We start from the raw sequence: 20,034 nt of genomic DNA, 5'->3' as shown, positions 1-20,034 counted from the left end.
TTGGAGAAGATGACCGTTGAGTGCATTTAATGCTTTGCGTGTTCCGTACAGCATCGCATTTAATGTTATACGCTTTTGTCAACTACCTCGAGCCTTGTTCACGCTGTGTCTACTGACGTAGCCTAGAATAGCTTTTAACGTTCCTTTTGTCAGTCAGCGTAGCTTGCCACTTGTACTTCCTTCTGATCTGATGTTTGTGAATACAACGTTTGAATATCATCAGAGTCAAACAGCTTGGTGCATAGCATCTTCTGATCTTCTGACCTTGAAGTGCTTCTGAGCGTGATACCATCAGAACTTCAGTGCTTCTGTTCTCTTGTTCTTCTGATGCTTCCATAGACCCATGTTCTGATTCTGCTTCGACCATCTTCTGATGTCTTGCCAGACCATGTTCTGATGTTGCATGCTGAACCCTTGAGACAAAGCTTCTGAGCGCTGAATTATGCGTACTCTTTATATATTCCCTGAAAAGGAAATTGCATTGGATTAGAGTACCATATTATCTTAAGCAAAATTCATATTATTGTTATCATCAAAACTAAGATAATTGATCAGAACAAATCTTGTTCTAACATGATAGAATTTGATCGTGTTATTCGTATCAATTGGGTTGTGCTTAGGTTATAGAAGTGTTAGGTTTTGGGAGGATTTGATGCATAATGATTGTATTGACCACGTATGGTGTTAATTGGATGGTTGTATGTATTATAAATGTGTTATAATATGTGTTTGTTTCACTGTATGCAAATCTGGTTGGAATGGGATTGGTTTGGTAATGAATTGGTGAAGGAAAGGCAAAATATCAGGCTGTTTTCTGCGATTCGGAGTTCTGGAAATCGCCAGTTCGCGCCGCGTCCAGGAGTTGGCGCCGCGAACTGCTTGGCAGAAAGCCAGGAAGTTGTGTTGTGTTCAGTACGCGCCGCGAACCTTTGGTTGCGCCGCGAAGGCGTAGTTCCTTCTCGTTCCGCGCCGCGAACCCTTGTTTGCGCCGCGAAGGCGTAGTTCCTATTCGTTCCGCGCTGCGAACTGTGTGTGGCGCCGCGTGCTGTTGGCGATAGGCCGTTTTGAAAAGTTTAAAAATGTGTAACTTTTAAACCGTAAACCGGATTTTGGTGCCGTTTCGAGTACAGTGAAGCTAATCAAATAATTTATATAATCAAATGGTGTTTTGAGTTGTGGCTTGAATTATTTTTAAAACACCCGATCTTATTTGTTGTGGTGGGATATGCTTATAGGTACACTAATGAATGTCTTACCTGTATGATGTTGTGGTTATAACTGGTGTTTATTATACATGTATTGTTGGTATGAAATATGTGTTTTATTGATGATTATGACATTGATCGATTTATGTGGGTGATGAGCATGTTATGGTTGATGCATGCATTCATAATCATTATGTGGCTGGTCCTTGATGATGGTTGATCAGTGGTAGCTAATTCCCATTGTGTGGAATTAGTGAGTGGGTGTTACCGTATCCTTGACGATGATGGGTCGGTGAGTTGGGTTATCCCAGATTTTGGTACCACATGCATGTAGTTGCATTGCATTAGGCTGTTTTGCTATTATAACATGAATGGAAGATTGTCCAATGTTATAATATGTGTTGATTTGGTTGTTTGCTTACTGATTGTATGGTTTGAATCTGATCATAACTGTAATTGGGTGAATGGCATGTGAAATGATATTTTATTATCTATATCTTATAACATTAGTTAAATGTGAATGAGACTCACCCTTACTGTTGTTATTTTTCAGATTGAGGAGTAGCTCTCGTACTTGGTGAGGATTAGCTCGTCAAGTAGTTCGTTAGAGTTAGTTGGGTCCGTGTCATGCTTTGGTCGTGTAACACTGGGGGCGTCGTTTAGAGTTACTTGTTAAACTCTTTTTATTTTGGATGGATTTTTATGATGATGTTTTAAGTCTGTGACTTGGCTGTTTGTTATTAAGATGTTAAAGATAATTCCGCTGTGTTAAACATGATGATCTGAATAAATTTGATTGACGTTCTCTTTTATGGCATGCCATGAGTATTATTGTTTAATTATTTGGAAGTTGTACTGCCCTTTTTCATGTTTACTCTGATTATTATTTATTATTTATGCGGGGTATTAGAAGGGTGTTACAAAAATGACAAGGTTCAACTCAAATCAAGTAATTTGATATGTGGGGGCAAAGAACAATAGCAACCAAACAAATGGCCTCCTTCAATACAAGTAATAGTAGGCGAGAACACAAGAAAGTTGTTTACACGGTTCGATCAAATGATCTACGTCTGAGGGAGAAAGCAACTCTCAAATTCACTATACTCCAAAAGTTGTTACAAGAGATTACAAATGAGTTAGAAGAAAACAGTCTTTCTAGTTTCCAAGAACACCCTATTTTCTAGCAAAGTATTTCCCAGTCTCTCAAACTCTCAATAAAATAATCACAAAACCCCAATGTGTTTAAAGTGTTTACCAATCCCTATGATAACACCGAAAGACTGTCAAATCCATAAAATGAGAGAAAACTCATATTTATAACTAATAAAATATTAACGGGCCTAAGATATGACTCATTAAAAAACGGATCCATAAACAAGCTCAAAACTGTCAGTACCAAATATGTCTCTTTTCTCACTTGAGGTTTTAAGGCATATTACAACAAATCGTGATTGTCTTAAAAGACTATATGTAAAATTGTCAAAAATCATAACGAAAGAATGAAAAAAATTCAATGGTAAACCATTGGAGAATGGAGTAGGCACGATATAGGACACATTATCAAACCACTATAAACCTGGCGTACTATCATTCCCCCTCTCTCCCACACATACACACACAAACTTTTTTATATTTTATTTAGGACTACATATTTAGATTTAATATTTTCCTATTATCGCATGATATTAGGATTTACAACATTGGTAATAATTTTGTATATAAGTTTTAGGCTTGTGTTAGATTGAGATCCTAAACATTCTTACTTTTGATTAATTCTGAAAAATTGTAATATTAAATTTCACGTTCAATTGAAATTTTTTGATTTACACACCAACTATAAATCAATATTTTAGTAAATTAAAACATTTATTGATTTAGTATTTTCATCTATCGCTCATTTTGTGTTTCTGATTACGTGTATATTATGATTAATCCAAAAAGCATATATTTTGTACATAAATTCTGTTACGCCGATCAATTTTTATTAAACTCTAATTTTCAAAAAGTAAACATTTTAAACTATTCTTTTTGGGAAAGGTATATTCAACCTCCTTCTAGATTATTCGAGTAAATATTTTTCCCTAATAGTTGGTCATAGAGTTGGTCTTTTGATCATGTCTAACGACTCTAAAAGTTGAGAATATGTGTAACGATGATTGAAATATAGCATAAAAATAGAGCTTTGATTTTTAATGGAGAAAATGATGCTTATTGTAAAGATAATATGTACGTCCAGTGAATTATAGTATACATAATGCTTTGGGTAGCTATCACGGACAAAACTTTCATCCCTAAAAGTGAAGTCGATGGCATATTCACTATAAAATCCTCAAAGGATTTATTGGTCAGATGATGAAACTAAAAATGCATCTTTTGACTTCAACGCGAGAAACATACTCATTTATGCGTTAAACGCGAAAATGTATTACTCAATTTCACATCATAAGATTACACAGTCAATATGGAATGCTCTTCAAATGCTCTATAAGGATACCGAAGATGTAAAAGAATGTAAAATTTACATGTTGACAGAAGAGTATTAATTATTCTATATGGAACCCGGTGAAATTGTGAAATTGATACATATGTGTTTTCTCCTCTTAATCAACAAGCTAGAAATTTTGGGTAAATCTCTATTTAATTAGGATATGCTAATAAAATTTTGAGATCAACGTGATGAACAAGTTATTTCAAGCACAAGAAGGGGGATGAATTGTGGTATTTAAAATTTATGATTAATTTTAAAAGTTTTCTTACTTAATTTTTGTGTGTGTTAATGTTTAAAAAGCAGAGAGAAAAGTAGCGAAAAGAGATTAAACAATAAAGTAAATAACATAAACTAAAGAGATTTTATTAGAGAGATGACATTGAGATTTACACAACTTCGGCTGAATTTTGATATACCCATGTCTCCAAGAGATCTTCATATGAGAGTTTTACTAATAATCTTAAGCTTTTACATGTTATTCTCACGAACCTTCGTTACAAGCAAATCGAGAGATTTTACATCGACTTATCCCCCAACCAAACAAGACCTTTTTCACGGAATAAAATCATGAACCAAGTAGAGATTTTACCGACTAATCTTAATAACCAGATACAACTTTTATCGGGCTAAGTTCTAGAACCAAACATATTAGGCAACTCTAGTGAAAGAAAAAATACTAAGGAGAAAATAAGAGAGTGATAAAAATAGAAGTAAGAAATATGAAAACTTCGAATTTCAACGTGTTTTTGAATGAGGAGAGACTTCCTTTATATAGGAGAAAATGAAACTCAAAAAGAAAATAATTCATGGGCCAAATTAATGGAATAATAGATTAGGTCAATGATTATTGACCCTCAATAATCGATTAATAGAATATTTTGATATTTAACTGCAATCCACCATTTAAAGCCGTTCCTAATCGCTAGGATCTCAACATCTAAAAAAAAATTAACTCTAAGGGTCTGCTTGTTTGGAATAAAATGCATGCGAGAGAATTTGGTGCGAGAGAAAGAGCGAAGAAACGTAGCATTTCTTCTGCTTGGCTTACCAAAGAATTAGAAGAGATAGAGTAAAATAGCTCGGGCCCACCAACTTTTTATTTCTTCTCTCATATGCGAAGAAACAAGGAAGAAACAAGGATAACTTGTGCTAATTGTATAAATTTACAAGATTACCATTATTTTCTACAATTCAACTTAATAATTCTAAAATATTTTAATGTGTTCTTTTAAAAATATTTTTTATTATAAATAATTATGTGTTATTTTAATTATATATTAATAAATTTTAAATTTAATTTTATTATTTAAATGAGTATGAAACTAATTAATGTTGTTTAATAATTTAATAAAATTAATCTTGACTAAATTTTTTTAAATTAAGGGCACTTTAGTATTTTTAAAATATCTTAACACTTCTTTCTCTTCTATTTCTCTCATACTTCTCTTATAACAAACAATACATCAAATCTACTCTATTTTTCACATTTTTCTCTCTTCTCTCACTCTCTCTTATCTACTTCTCTCTTCACAACTTCTCTTCTAAACCAAACACACCCTAATAGAAATGCTGTGTATCAACCACTTTCAAGAGAAAGACAATAACCTATAAATTAGTTACTTACATTTGTGAAAAAGAATGAAAAATTAGTTAGTTGCAAGTTAGATTTGAATTATTAGCTATATAAGCACCTTACACTCGTTAAAAAAAAAAAACTTGTTAGTTGCAAGTTAAATTTGAATTATTAGCTATATAAGCACCCATGTGGTATCGTTCATCACTTTTAACATTTGAATCATTCTCTTCCCTCAATCAATTCGAGTTTTATAAATTCTCCATTATTTTCCATAGATGCCGTATTTCATAATAAGAATGGCCTACATCTATCTAATTAATTGAATTACAATAAAAAGAGTATGTGTAAGGTAATAAGGTATATAGGACTATTAGAATAGTAGAGTACACTGTCTCAACTCTCAACCATAATTATTCTGCAGCAGAATAATTATCCCACTATAATGTACTTTTGAAATAAATCAATGCAATATGATACCGCCCCCACCCGAGAGGAAGAAAATGACAGGATATCAAATTTCTAATGATAAGAAAATGTAAACATGCAAAACATGTATAAAACAAAAATTAAGTATGATAAAATTATAAGATTTTTTTTATGATATAATGCGTGATTAAAAGACAATTTAGAATTTAGAATTTGTATTCAACTTTTATCTAGTTGAATCTAAAAAAACAAACGGAAAATTATAAGATTCTTGCTATTAAAAACTGGTAAATTAGACTCTTTGTAAGGTCATAACTTTTCTTTCTTTTTTTAACCTGAGTTTTTCAAAGAATTCGACGTACATGATATCACATGAACTATTGTCGTCGATCTAGACTCGGAAAATTTCACAATTAACTATAGTGACTTTCATTGTAACACCCTAATTTACCCCAAAAAATTATAATAAAATCAGAGTGCAAAATTTCATTTAAAACAATCCATCACAAAACTAGGATGTCCCATGATTGACTTCAAAACTAACCTACTATAAAGATGATTAATTGTATTATGGATATTCCACATCCTCTTCTTGAAGATGGTGTAGACAACTTGGGTGAGGGGATATTAGAGATGATAATTTTTTTGTTAGCAATGCATGTACACATATTTATTCATCTTCAATTGCTATCGATACTAGTATAGACTATAATATCATTTGGAAGTGGAAAGATCTTCATCAAATTCAAACGTTCACTTAACTTATGTTACATGAACCATTTTTGATAAATAATAGACGTCAAGTGGAGCCCATTAATCTTTGCTGAGTGACATTTATATACGAACACCACACCAAAGAGACATTGGTTCATGTGTCACAAAATTTTCCTTTTGCAACACAATATCGATTCAACTTGTTCCTTCAAACAAAATGACTCATCATAGAAAATATTATGACTCATCAAGATTTTCACAAGTTGAATTACAGATTTTCACAAGCTAAATTGAAAGTCTATCTTTATAATCTCTTACTAGTATTGGTGAAAATGGAGAAACAAAACAATCTTTGAGGAAGGTTTTTCACTGTCTTAACAAGTCAACAAAAACAATCATAAATCCCGTGAAAGATATTAAAAATAAAAAGTTTTTAATACCGTTTGCAAAAAATATTAAGGTGTCAAGGCCAGAAATCAAACATGTTTGTTGGTATCACTTAAATATGGTGAGTATGGTGAGGCAGGAGATTTTAGATAGCCACAATTTTCTAACTTGGAATAAAAAATACTTAAAAAAATTATACTTCAAAATTACAATAATTAAATTAAAGATAAAATTACTTAAACTACAACGTACTAGTACCACCTATCCTTTGGCATGATGGTGAATGAATTTAATATTTCAAGGAAAGAAAAGAGAGTTAATTTGGGTGGTTGACATAATTGACTAGACACGGGCCCTTGAGGTGATCTCACACTAAATACCAGTACAAACTCTATGTTCATTTCATAGATTTCATAGATCTCTCCCCTTCTCCATTCCCCCATAGATACTACAATCACCTAATTTTCAAAGAGGGAATTAAAGAGGAAGACCTTTCATAAGTCTCATTTATTTTCTTGAATGGTAGCTAGCTGCAATCAACTTTTCACCCCGTGCTAATACTCAATGCTTGTACAGTTCTATATTTATGAATGTACACAAAAAGGAAAATAGGTAGAAGCATATATTGCAAAAAAACAAATATAAAGCAAAAAGGGAAACTTTATATCCTCTTCTCATGAGTCCCCACATGTTTCCTATGTATCAAAAAAATATTGTAAGCATAATATTCCTCTTGTGTCATCATCACATGAGAGTGATGAGCAGAATCAAAACACCATCTATAATATGTGTATATACAAATCCAAAAGAATGACTAATAGTCTAATAGTACTATCTCCAAAGACTCTTGTTCAAACGCATACTACAGAGGAAACTGAGAGAGGATAGAGATAGGTATTAGCATACTGAAAAGAAACAGTGCCACCATTGACTAATGGTCTGCCATCATTGACAAGGCAGTCATTGTAACGGAGGCGTTTGAAGAGCTTTGGATTGATGAGACGTGCTGAGCTGAACCACCCACATCGAAGATGTATAGCAGAAATGTCACATCCACTTACACACATGTTCATGATTTCTACTGTGTAGGTTGGTATTCCACTCGGGAGTGGTGCTGTTGAGCCTTGGTTGATCACAATGTCTGATTTCGTGCATTTCTCTCCCCATATTCTGTCTGGTTCCACCCTCTCAGACTCAGTTCCTGCAACAAAAAAATTACCAGAACTTGATCAAAATACTAACAATAAACTCATTTCTCACACCAATAAGAAAAATCAAATAACATAGTCCATGTTTGAAGTTTTTTCAAGTAACAGAAACTACTTATTTACACACCAAAACAACAAAAAACGATTTCAACAAAATCAATAGATAGAATAAAAGACAAATTTCTAGAAAAACATGAGAAATTGCAACATCAATGAACAGAAAAAGCCACATTAGAATGAAAATGGAAGAAAATTTACCAGGATTTTGAAGAAGTTTACGATGAGGAGTATGAACGAGTGTGTAGTTCGTTCCTTCCTCAAATCCAAACAAGAACGAAAACGACACCAACGTTCCAGAGCGAGCCCCACTCCAAAAACCTGTAACGATACACAAAACGACAAAAACAAAAGTTCAAAAACGGTTACACTCACATAACAATAACGAAAACCACTACGTAGAAACAACAACGATCGAATCGTCTTCAAAATTTCAAAATCAAAATCCATAATATAGCATCGAATTTGAAATCGAATCTATGAACTGTGATTGAGGAACGTACCAGTAAGAGTAACAAGAAGTCCGACGGAGAAGAGTAGAAAGACGGTGGCGATGACGAAAACGCGTTTCGATTCCATGAAAACGCAGAGAATAGAGCTTAGAGTAGCATGGAAAAGAGAGAGAAACGAAGAAGAGAGAAAAGAGAAAAATCTGCAGAATAGAAAAAGAAAGGTCATATCATATATTATATCATATATAAGACATCACATCAAGTGATAGTGAGAAACGAATAATAGCCGTCGATTTTGATGAAGATGATATCACGGGGCCAAAAAGGGAAAACGCAGCGTTGAGTATAGGTTAGTCAACCAACCTACTCACGGTCTGTTTGTTGATAAATGATAAATCTCTTTCATTGCTCAAATGCATTTTCTTAGAGAATCGTGCCAGTGTATTTCTAGTTTGGTTGTGAAGGGAACAAGAAAGAAGAAATAGGAGCGGCGAATAGGTGTTAATGAAAAAAAGGAAGTTCAAGAGACAAAAATGGCAGAGAGGTGACAAAAACGCATTTATGAGGTAGAAATTAAAAACACACACCATGCCATTAGGTTTTTCCCTATATATGCCAGACAATGTTATTCACAGACATTACACAAAGTTTTCTTACCTTTTTTAGAGAGAGAGATTTTTAGAGAGAGAAAATGTTGTTACTACTGGTTAGTAGTTGTTGCTGTGTTGATCCGGAGAGGGTGGGTTTGGCTTTTTGCAGTGTCGGGGGATTTTCGTTTTTCTACTGTTGTGGTTTCTGTTTCTCCCTCCTTGCTCAGAATTTAATTTTTATTTTTTTTTAATTTTAACTAACCATGGTTAGTTAGAGTAACCGCACGTGAGGGTTTTAACAGTGGCCGTGTGATATGAAATTATGAATCAATCTATCTATAATGATGGTGAATATTACAGTATGATTCATTTCACATTCTCTTGGTGAATGATTAGGTAGTTCTTTTTTCATAAAGCAAATAATGGTTTTATTCATCTCAGGTGTTGTTTCGGGGTCCATTTCAATCATCAATATTTTCATATTCACTGTGTGGGACAAAAAAAAAATCTTTTTATTCTGTCGTATTCATAATGTAAATATTATTAAAGGGGTAGTTTTGTGAAATTTGGTTACGAAATTTGAAAGGAGAGTGTGGCACACGCGGTCCAACCAGAATGAGGTGATAACAAATGATAGAGTGGTTCCAAGAGTCGTTCGTGGTTTGAACGTACGCAAGCAAGAAGGCACAATCTGTTTTGTGCACGTACATGGGTATAGGGAGAGAATGAGAATGAAGCACGTAATAAAAAAGGGACCCATTTTGGTACAATGCAACTTCGTTAGTGGTGGTGGCTATTCATTCATTTTTTACAACTTGGCCATATTTTTTTTCGTTTCATTGAAAAAGTACCAGCTAGCAAAGGAAGGAAGGATATATTTCAAATTTTCAATTCATCTTGCATGGTTAGTGGCTACCCCAATTGTATCATTATGTTTTTCACCATTTCACACTACATCATAGTAGTGTAATTCAATCAAAACCACAATATGTATTAACATAATGGTTAATTAATTTAATTAGGGAAAGTCAATTACTATGAAACTAACTTAGAAAAAAAGTTCTAGTGGCTTAGTTAGAAGATAAAAGAGATTCCAATGACTTACTAAGTAGGAAATTAGTGATTTGAACAAGTTAAATAGTAATTTTTTCTAGAAACAATATGATACTTTGATGTATTTTATTCTTTCATGAAAATGTGTATTTGTTGTTGTGTGTGGAATTCATTGACTATCATAATACAAAAGAGTAGGGGTAATTTGTTTAATCGTGACATTTATGATTACAAAACTCACCTACAATGATAGCGAAAATGCGAAATTATGTTCTATGAAAAAACATGTTTGGATCTCACATGCAAAAAAACACTTAAAAGTATGCAAAATCTAGCTATTGGATTCCTTGTGATGTTATAAGTGTTCACTCTAAAAATTTCCAAAGCCGATTTGCTGATCGCATAAAGAGTGAACATGGAAGTATAGTCAAAAGAGTAAGGGATTGACATATATGTTGAGAGATCGAAGAAAAGGATACTCGTATTCGGGCTATGAGGTCGGGTGAAAGTTGAGACACTTACCGCTGCAACTAGAAAGCGAAAATTGACTTAGAGCAGTTCTAAAAGTGTTTCAATTATCCAGTTAGCTTCCCTGAGTTTCCAGGAAGCTTTAGCAATACTTAGTTTGGACTGAAAGTGGTTCAATTTTTCTGGAGACCTCGACTTGTAGAGACGAACAAGTGAGATATGGAGGTTTTTATTTGATTGTTTCAGTTGGATTCTAACGCATACAGAAGTGTCTATATGCTATATAGAAGGTGTTTGAATGATTAGTTTGCAAAGAGATTGCAAGAAATGAGAGGTTCGAAGTTATGAACTTCAAAGCTCAAAAATGGAGAAATTCAACCAATTTTGATTTAAGCGAGTTTCAGAGAGGTTTGAGGGTGATTTCTGGCGTGTTTTGCAATGTAGAATTAGTCTATATTTATAGGGAAACAAGGGAGCTTGAGTCTGATTGCATGGAGTCTTAAGGCTTCATAACTTGTTTTTGAAGCAAAGTGGTGAACATGGTTCCAATGCATAGCACAAGCATGCTTGGAGTTGTTGGATACTTTAAACATGTTTGGTATGTGCTTTTGGTTGAGTATTTTCAGAATATGCAAGTTAAGAGCTCAAGACAAGTTGACTTTGTGATTAAAATCTCTTTATGAAAATGAAAATCAAGCCTTTATGCTCAAAATGGAAAGATTTGGTGAACAAAGTCTTTAATCCTTGTGTAAAGCTCAAAGGATTTATGTAAGCTTCTTATCATGTTGTGATTTAGAAGAAAACAAGGACATTTAGGTGGCTTGTAGCAAGGATTTTCAAATTTTGCTTGGATTTACATTGGTTTATGCATAACTTTGGTCAAGAATATAAACCTTGGAACAACTTTGATGCACCAACTTCATCTCTTCGAATCTTGCAGCTCACATATCCTATGGAAGATTTCTAGTACTCTTTGGAAAGCATGCAACAAGCTCTTCAAATTTGGTCTTTGGTTGATCCTCAAATTCATTCTGAAAAATGCCTACAAAATTGGAAGGAAACTAGGTTAAAACACTTAGAAAATTCTCCAAGTGTTTTGTCAAAACTTCATGAGCTTATAACTTTCAAATGGTTGATCTTTTAGAAAAAGGTTATAAGTAGCAAAGTAGTAGTTTTGAATGAGATCTACAACTTTTATGTTGGAAGTTTTTTCAAATTCAGCTTGGATCATGGTGTAACTTGTACATGAAGTTTGGACTTTAAAATCTTAAAACACTTAGAAATTTTCTAAGTATTTGAAATCTTCCAACTTTGACTTTTGTTGACTTTTGATTCTTGATTGATTTTCTTAATTTTTCTTGATCAAATGACTTCAATAAACATATATTCATGATTTTGATCTTCAAAAGTCTATGGTTGACCAAATTCCTCAAAAGTCAAAGGTGATCTTGAGCAGTTGACTTTTTCCAGATGAATTGCATTCTTGTAAGTATTAATTGAATCAAGCTCTTCCAATCAAATGAATCATGTGAGAGGATTAAAATGAGGCATTAGAGATCCTTGAATTATGATTTGAGCCATGGAGTCAGGTCCTGATTAAAAATCAACTTTCCAGATGAATTAGGTCAAAAACCCTAATTTGTGCACCAGATGAAAATGAAAGTTGTTGATTTAAAATTGAGCCACACTTGGATTTGGATTTTGATGAGGGGAATCACTTGAGCATATTAGAATGTTTAAGCCTCTTGGTGAGTCACAAAACCCTGGTTTACTTGAGTCTCCTGATCAGTCACCTATCTTGAGGAACAAGCAACAAGCAAACAAAATCTTTTTGTATATTTTTAGTTAGAAAATGATCTATGAGCGATGATGATGATGATGATAATGATGATGATGATCACACTATTCTCAAAATGAGGTGGGATCTCAGGGTCAAAAATTGCGGTACAACACATATTGATGTTGTAAATATGATTTATTCGATGATGTTTAAATCTGACAAACGTGATCAATAATAATGGGATTTGAACACTAATTATGATTTATGTAGAACAAAGTATAGATTCAACATCTATAGTTTATGATGTGTGGTACTAGAAATGTTATCATATAAATAGATATGATATGTCTCATTTGTCATCACACTAAAATACAATTGTTTGAGGTTCGACCTATTAAGAATCCTACATACTAAAACACTTGATAAAACAAAGGAAAATTTAGTGTAATACTTTGATCAATTTGAAGAAATGATTATCACAACTTCAACAAATAAGTATGAATAACGATTTTAGTTTAGTTTCATCAGTATGGTTTTGTTTTTTTTGTGTGTAAGCAAGATGTTATATAACGGACAACTAAGGGTTCTCCAACATGATTACGCGCATAAACGGGAAATACCCGAACAAATGGAAAATTATAATCCAATTAAAATTACGAGAGAAAAAAAAGCGGATCCTTACTAAACTTGTAAAAATAATAATTGGTATGAGTAATTTTACCGCAAAAATACCACCTCCAAACAAGAGTCTTTATATTCTAAATCGTGTCATTAACGTTCCAAACCTCCTCCCAAAAACACCCTTCATTCCTAACCAACCATAAAGACCAAGTTACGGCGAGCCAAATAACATCTACCTTGCTATCCTTAACCTTTTGTGTACAAAAGAACAAATGCCAACCCATAAAATTTGACAAACATTCATCCTCCAAAATATTCACTTTTCCTACCTAAAGAGCAATTTCACTCCATATGTTCTTCACCATACAACACCCAAAAAAAGAATGGTTCATATTCTATATATCCAAACCACAAAATATGCACTTTAATTTATTTAAAGAAATAAAAATACCTCTATATACCAAAAGGTCTTTGGTTGGGAGTCTATCAAGTAAAATTCTCCAACCAAAAACCTTAATTTTGAAGGGCACCTCTGCTTTCCACACAAGCCAAAATGTATCATCGAATTGATTTGGAGGACCGTAGGGGGTTAAAGCGTTACCATAATGAGCATAGAACCTCTCCTTTGTAACAAGCCCAAGAAACCACATTTTTACCCTCCGAAAACCCAAAAAACTCTCCAACTTTTCTCGAAAAGACAAAAATTCATCCATAAGGCCTCCTTTTTCCACAAAATCTGAGGAGATCCCAAGATCACTCCACCACCACGTCCCTTCTTTCCACCCCCATCGCCACTACCGACACCCCTTTAATCTCGAAGCTTTGTAAAAATTCGGAAATGATTCCTTCAAAGAAATTCCCTCCAACCATTTTGCTTCCCAAAAAGGTGTGTTAAAACCATTATGGATTGCAAAACTACAACAATCAACAATAGGATCAAGGGCGGAGCTATCTCCTATCTTAACAATGTCCTTCCACCACAAAGAAAGAGAAGAAGAGATAAAGTTTTAGAACCACGGTATTCATGTAAAATACAAGAGGATAAATCGACATACCTTACTTTCAAAACATTGCGCCAAAGTGAATCATTCCCTTGAAGAATTCTCCACCTCCACTTGTTAAGGAGGGCTAAATTGAACACCATCATATTTTTAATTCCTAATCCCCCTTTGTCAAACGGTAGAGTCACCTTCTTCCAACTAACTCAATGAATTTTTCTCCTTTCTTCCACTCCCCCCACAAAAAATTACTTTGAATCCTGTTAAACTCATTCGCCACCTTCAACGACATCTTGTAAAAAGACATAGTGAAAATAGTTAAAGAAGTTAGGATAGACTTCAAAGGAGTAATTCTCCCTCTCAAATTGAGAAAGCGATTCTTCTAACCCGCCAACCGATTCTTCATCTTACTCATAAGGGGATTCCAAGTCGATTTCTTCCCTAGGATCACAACAAATAGGAATACCAAGGAAGTAAAAGTTGCTCTCCTCCACTTTACACGCTAGAAAAAAAGAAGCGGCTTCCAAAAAAGACCGCTTAACATTAATACCTATCAATTTTATAAAATGAGTTTTTGTGATATTTGTTTATATAAAAATCTCAATTTAATTTTCACTTTAAACCTAATAATATGTTGGTCTAAGATAATATAAAATAAAATAAAAAAATTTAATGTGCTCTCTTCCAATTAATTCATATACTCTTTAAATTTTTAATTTTAATCATTTCTAAAAGAATTCTTTCAGAAAGAATCTTTTTAGTAGCGGAGATTATTTAGGAAAATTTCTTTCCCATCTCCCTATGGGGGTCACCCCCAGCGAAATCCCAAAACTACCCCTGTTTCGGAGATGCATCTCCGAAGTTATTTTTTTTTTGAATTTTTTTTACTTCGGAATTGCATCTCCGAAAACACCAAAAAAGTGGTGTTTTCGAAGATGCATTTCCGAAGTAAAAAAAATTCAAAACCGTGAATATTTCGGAAATTCATTTCCGAAAATATTCCTGCATATACAATTTTCCCTCCTTCACTATTTCATCATTTTTCTCCAAAACTTCTCCAACCCCTCTCCAAAACCCAATCAATCTCCATCCATTTTTCGTCCTAAAATCAAGTTTCAGACCGTTGATCACGTTAAAGGGAGCATAGAAAGCTACAATTTCAGGTAAACATCTCTCATTTCATCCCCTATTTCACTACATTGATTGATGAATTTTATGCTGAAACCTGCGATGGTTCGGAAGTTCATTTCCGAAATATATTACCTAACAAATTTCGGAAATGAACTTCCGAAATATGCCCTGGCAGTTAAAAAAAACAGTTTTGGCCAATTTTGATAATTTTTGTATATTTTAGGTATGGTGCATCCGGACAACAATGTGCAAGACAATGACATAGTAGTTCCGGCAGTTGTCAATGTTAATAACGATCCGGTTATCGACGTTAATCTATGATCAATGCGGTCGATGTTCGGCAACAATTTACAAATGATCGGAGCTTCGGTAGTCGCGAACAATTGATTGATTGGGTTCAGAACGAAGCTAGTAAACTTGGATTTGGTATTGTTATTTTAAGGTCCGACAATGGAAATAGTAGGCGGAAAGCTTTCGTTGTTTTGAATTGCGAACGGGGTGGGAGTTATGCACAATCAAACCGGGTTCTAAAACACGAAGACACGGGATCGAGAAAGTGTGGGTGTCCGTTTAAGTTGCGCGCGACTCGGAGGGTCGATGATTTGTGGCGTTTAACCGTAATTTATGGAATTCATAATCATGCCTTGGAGGCCAAGTTACACAGACATCCAATGGGGTGTCGTTTGTCCCGCAAAGAGAAGAATGTGATTTTAGATTTAACGATAGTCAAAGTGGCGCCTCGCAACATACTTGCTGATTTGAAGCGTAAAAAATCGGATAGCGTTTCAAATATCAAGCAAGTTTACAATGAACGGCACAATCTCAAAGTTTTGAAAATGGGCCCTCGGTCGGAAATGCAACAACTTTTGAAACTATTGGGTGATAACAAATATGTGTCAAGCTTCCGAACGTCCGAGGACAAAGTTACGGTGCATGATATTTTTTGGACTCATCCCGAAAGTATCAAATTATTCAACACATTTCCAACCGTTCTTATCATGGATTCGACGTACTAGACAAACAAATATAGGCTTCCTCTTCTAGAGATAGTGGGTGTGACCTCGACGGACAAGACTTATTCGGTCGGGTTTGCTTTTTGGGAGTGTGAAAAAGAAGAAAACTTTACATGGGCTTTAGGCATATGCAAGTCTTTGTTAGTTGATCAAAAGTGTATGCCAAACGTCATTGTCACCGACTGGGACAATGCTTTGATGAATGCGGTCGATACCGTCTTCCCGACATCGACCGCGTTACTTTGTCGGTATCACATAACTTGCAACGTGAGAAGTAAGTTGAAACCCGCGGTTGGGACAAAAGACAGGCCGGATGAAAATGATAAAGTAATCAAAGCCGGTGTTGTGGTTGATAGGATAATGGCGGCATGGAGGGAAATTTTGGATGCATACTCCGAAGAGGTGTATACCGAAAAATTGGTACACTTTAGGTCTTTGTGTGGTTCCATTAAGACTTTTTGTCATTGCGTCGAATCCACCATTCTTGACAAAGTAAGAGAAAAAGTCGTGTGCGCATGGACAAATCGAGTTAGACATCTTGGTTGCACCATGACTAACCGAGTTGAATCCGCACATGCGGTCTTCAAGAGATGGTTGGGTGATAGCAAGGGAGATTTGTGTCAGGGATGGGACACCGTGAACCAAATGCTTGAAAATCAACACAATGAAATTCAAACATCGTTCGGTCGGAGCAAGACGGTTATGGAACACCGGTATAAGGGCCAAATTTTATTCTCCCAATTGATTTACAACATATCCCGATCGGGTTTGAATTTTTTGTTTCATGAAGCGAAGCGGTCGGAGACCACGGGGCCGGATAGTTCTTTATGTGGGTGTACCATTAGAAATACATACGGCCTTCCATGTGCTTGTATACTTGCAAAAAAGAAGAAGTTGAATTCACCAATACGCATGGATGAGGTAGCCGACCATTGGAAGAATCTTCGTTTTGATGATTTTGACCCGCCGAAAGAAAATGACTCCAAAATCACCATCTTCGACGAGTTGGAAGTGATAATGGAGAAGTTTGCTAATGCGGATAACACAACGAAAATGCACATTAAAGAACAATTATGAAAAATTGCATTTCCGGAGACCACCGACTTGAAACCGCCATCTCAACCGGTTAAAACGAAAGGTGCACCGAAAAAGTCCAAAATTACACAAGATGACACGTCAACAAAACGATCTCCTTCCTACTTTGAACATGTTGATGCATCGTTCCCGGATTCACCGACGCTGAAGTCCAAGTGTGGTGGTAACAAAGGAGCCCGTATTTCGAAGCCACCTCGCACACCACCGATCAAAAAATCACCCATTGTCTACATTGATGAAATGCCACTTTTTATGCACAAATACATCGATAACATCGTTGATGTTGGAGGCGGCGACAATTGTGGATATCGGGCTGTTGCGGGTTTGCTCGGTAAAGGGGAAAATAATCACACATTAGTCCGACGGGAACTTATTGCGGAGTTGACTTCGTATCGGGACATCTACGGCCGACTATATGAAAATCAAGAAAAGTTTGCGAAAATTCATGATTCACTTGTTCCATCACTTACCGGTATCGCTCCGGTTTCGAAGTGGATGTCATTCCCCGATATGGGTCATCTAATAGCAAGTGCATATGATATGGTGTGTGTCGATTTGACGAGGTTTGGACTAAGTGAGACTTTCTTTCCACTTCATAGTCGACCGCCGTTGGACGCGTCGAGCCGGATCATATGCATCGGGTATCTACGATCGCGGCACTTCGTCCAAGTGTTTTTGAAACCGGGGTGTCCTATATCGGCTACTTCTTGTCAATGGACGGTGCATCGTTCAAATGAGGCGGAGACTTGGCCGGATCCTTTCGTTTCAAGAATGGCGGAGTTTGAAGAAATGATGCGCCAAGAGCGCGAGCAAAATAGAGAGCGGTCGAAGAACGTACCTATTTTGGACTTAGGATCCACCGATTGGTTCGGTGAATTTTAGTTTGTTCCGGATCGTTTTTTGTTTGTAATGACCATTTTTGTATGTATTGTTGATTATCATGTAAAATCAGACCTATAATACATATATAATATAAGTATGTTTTATGTCATCATTGGCTAATTTATGTGTATTTTGAATTCGTTTTGTATTTTTTACACAAAACACTAAGCAATCAACAAAATGCAAAATTTAGTTCTGTTTTCTGCATAATTCAGAAATGAACTTCCGAAATATGTTAGTCTGCCTCCAATTTTCGGAAGTTCATTTCCGAAAAGTCCACTGAGGCAGGATAAGGTTTGTTGGGTCATCATTGCTCCAATAAGTCTATAAATACAACACACTCTTCTTCATCCTCTTCACACCACAAAACACAAATGACACAAACCTACCCCCACCTAGCATTCGTCTACTTTGAAACCGGCTACCCGATGTCGTTCCAATTTCGCTTCTCGCGCGACACGCCGTTTGCAGAGTTGATAACGTCGCTCAACACGCTTTTGCACTATCCCGAGAATCGAAAGGTTGTCAAGCTCGAGTACCGCTCGCCTTCGCTTAACGACGAGGGAGACATTAAGTTCACACCTTTTGAGATCAAGAACGACGAAGATTTAGCGGTTTTGTGGACAACGTTCGACCGATTTTCTTCGAAGGGCCCGATCGAGTTGGACGCGAAACTTCAAAGATCGGCGGACGACGTTATCAAAATGTTGACTCATCCCTACCTACCCGTGTTTAACAATATGTAACTTTAATCTTATGTAATGTGATCGATGTAATCTTCATCCGATTAAATAAAGCGAATCGTTATTGTTTGTTATTTTTCTTCTGTCCAGACCTTATTTCGGAAGTACATTTCCGAATTTCTCCAAGGGGGGTGATTCGGAGATGAACTTCCGAATACACCAATTTTCTGAAAAACAACTTTATTTCGGAGATGCATCTCCGAAATTAATATTTTATAATAAAAAAACACCTTTTCGGAGATACATTTTCGAAAATACCTTTTTTTTCAAAAAAAGTATGTTTTCGGAAATGAGCTTCCGAAACTAGAGGTATTTTGGTAAATTCACCGAAGGTGGCAAAAAAGATTAGGAGGTGGGTGAAGAAATTTCGTTATTTAGTAAAGTTTTTTTTTTAACATCTCGAAAAACTCTTTTAAGAGAATCATTTCATAAATTATTTTTCGTTTTATTTGAAAAGATCTTTTTGAGAAATTCTAAAACATAAAAAATGAATTATCAGAATATCCTTTTTGAAAAATGTCAAAATTAAATTTCAAGTTATAGAAGTATATAAAAGTAATAATGGTAACAGTAATAATTTAAAACTAGTAGCATACTGAAACCACAAAGAACCCCGTAATATCTCCATCATCACATATTGTCAAAATTCCACACTTTTCTCTTCAATCTTCACACATAGTTTACTACAAAACGATAAAGAAAAAAAAACCACGGTCAACATTTTTAGAAGCAGTTTGGAAATTACAAAAGTGCCAATCTCATTGACTTTGTGGAACCAATATTCCGTTTTCTAAAGTAAAAATAATATTATTAAAAAACACACAACAAAACAAAACAATTAGAAGACTATATTTTTGTTTTCAAGATATGCGGCATAGACAAAAATGATAAATGCCAAATTTTTAAGACTTTTGTGCGTTGACACTACCCATAGAGAGAACAAAGACCAGAGAATGTACCCTTCATTTTTTATGTATAAATTCATTACATTCTCTTCCATTTATTTAATGAAGGCCATTACAACCCAATCTTCAGGTATATATTATTCATTCATGAATCATGCATGTTTTCCATGCATTTTCAAATATCAATATTTATTATTTTTTCCATAGAAGAATAAATAACTATATTTTGTTGCAGGATTTGA

The 20,034-nt window shown here is 34.9% G+C and overlaps 1 protein-coding gene across 2 annotated transcripts; it reads right to left on the bottom strand.

Moving 5' to 3' along the window:
• Positions 1 to 7,438: 7,438 nt before the first annotated feature.
• On the bottom strand, positions 7,439 to 9,532 carry LOC131655409 (protein TAPETUM DETERMINANT 1-like). 2 transcript variants are annotated; one of them, XM_058925293.1, is made up of 4 exons: positions 9,171 to 9,532; positions 8,565 to 8,713; positions 8,263 to 8,382; positions 7,439 to 7,997 (listed from the first exon to the last, which is right to left on the bottom strand). In XM_058925293.1, exons 2-4 carry the CDS (start codon positions 8,638 to 8,640, stop codon positions 7,648 to 7,650), a joined length of 546 nt encoding a protein of 181 aa, XP_058781276.1. In that variant the 5' UTR covers positions 8,641 to 8,713; positions 9,171 to 9,532; the 3' UTR covers positions 7,439 to 7,647. The 2 variants fall into 2 exon arrangements, with proteins under 2 accessions (XP_058781276.1, XP_058781275.1); XM_058925292.1 differs by lacking the exon at positions 9,171 to 9,532 and adding an exon at positions 8,877 to 9,144.
• Positions 9,533 to 20,034: the final 10,502 nt, after the last annotated feature.

This window comes from Vicia villosa, linkage group LG3 (assembly GCF_029867415.1).
Source record: "Vicia villosa cultivar HV-30 ecotype Madison, WI linkage group LG3, Vvil1.0, whole genome shotgun sequence".
Lineage (NCBI taxonomy): Eukaryota > Viridiplantae > Streptophyta > Magnoliopsida > Fabales > Fabaceae > Vicia > Vicia villosa.
The sequence above is the reverse complement of the archived record's forward strand: the minus strand, read 5'-3'. Positions and strand labels throughout refer to the sequence as shown.

What these genes read in the sequence shown, in the direction of transcription:
- LOC131655409 (XM_058925292.1), bottom strand. Translation starts at nt 9,103, where the DNA reads ATGGTGTGTGTTTTTAATTTCTACCTCATAAATGCGTTTTTGTCACCT. An exon ending in AACAAACAGACCGTGAGTAG is followed by an intron (nt 8,714 to 8,876) that starts GTTGGTTGACTA and finishes TCTATTCTGCAG; the next exon opens with ATTTTTCTCTTTTCTCTCTT. An exon ending in ACTTCTTGTTACTCTTACTG is followed by an intron (nt 8,383 to 8,564) that starts GTACGTTCCTCA and finishes GTATCGTTACAG; the next exon opens with GTTTTTGGAGTGGGGCTCGC.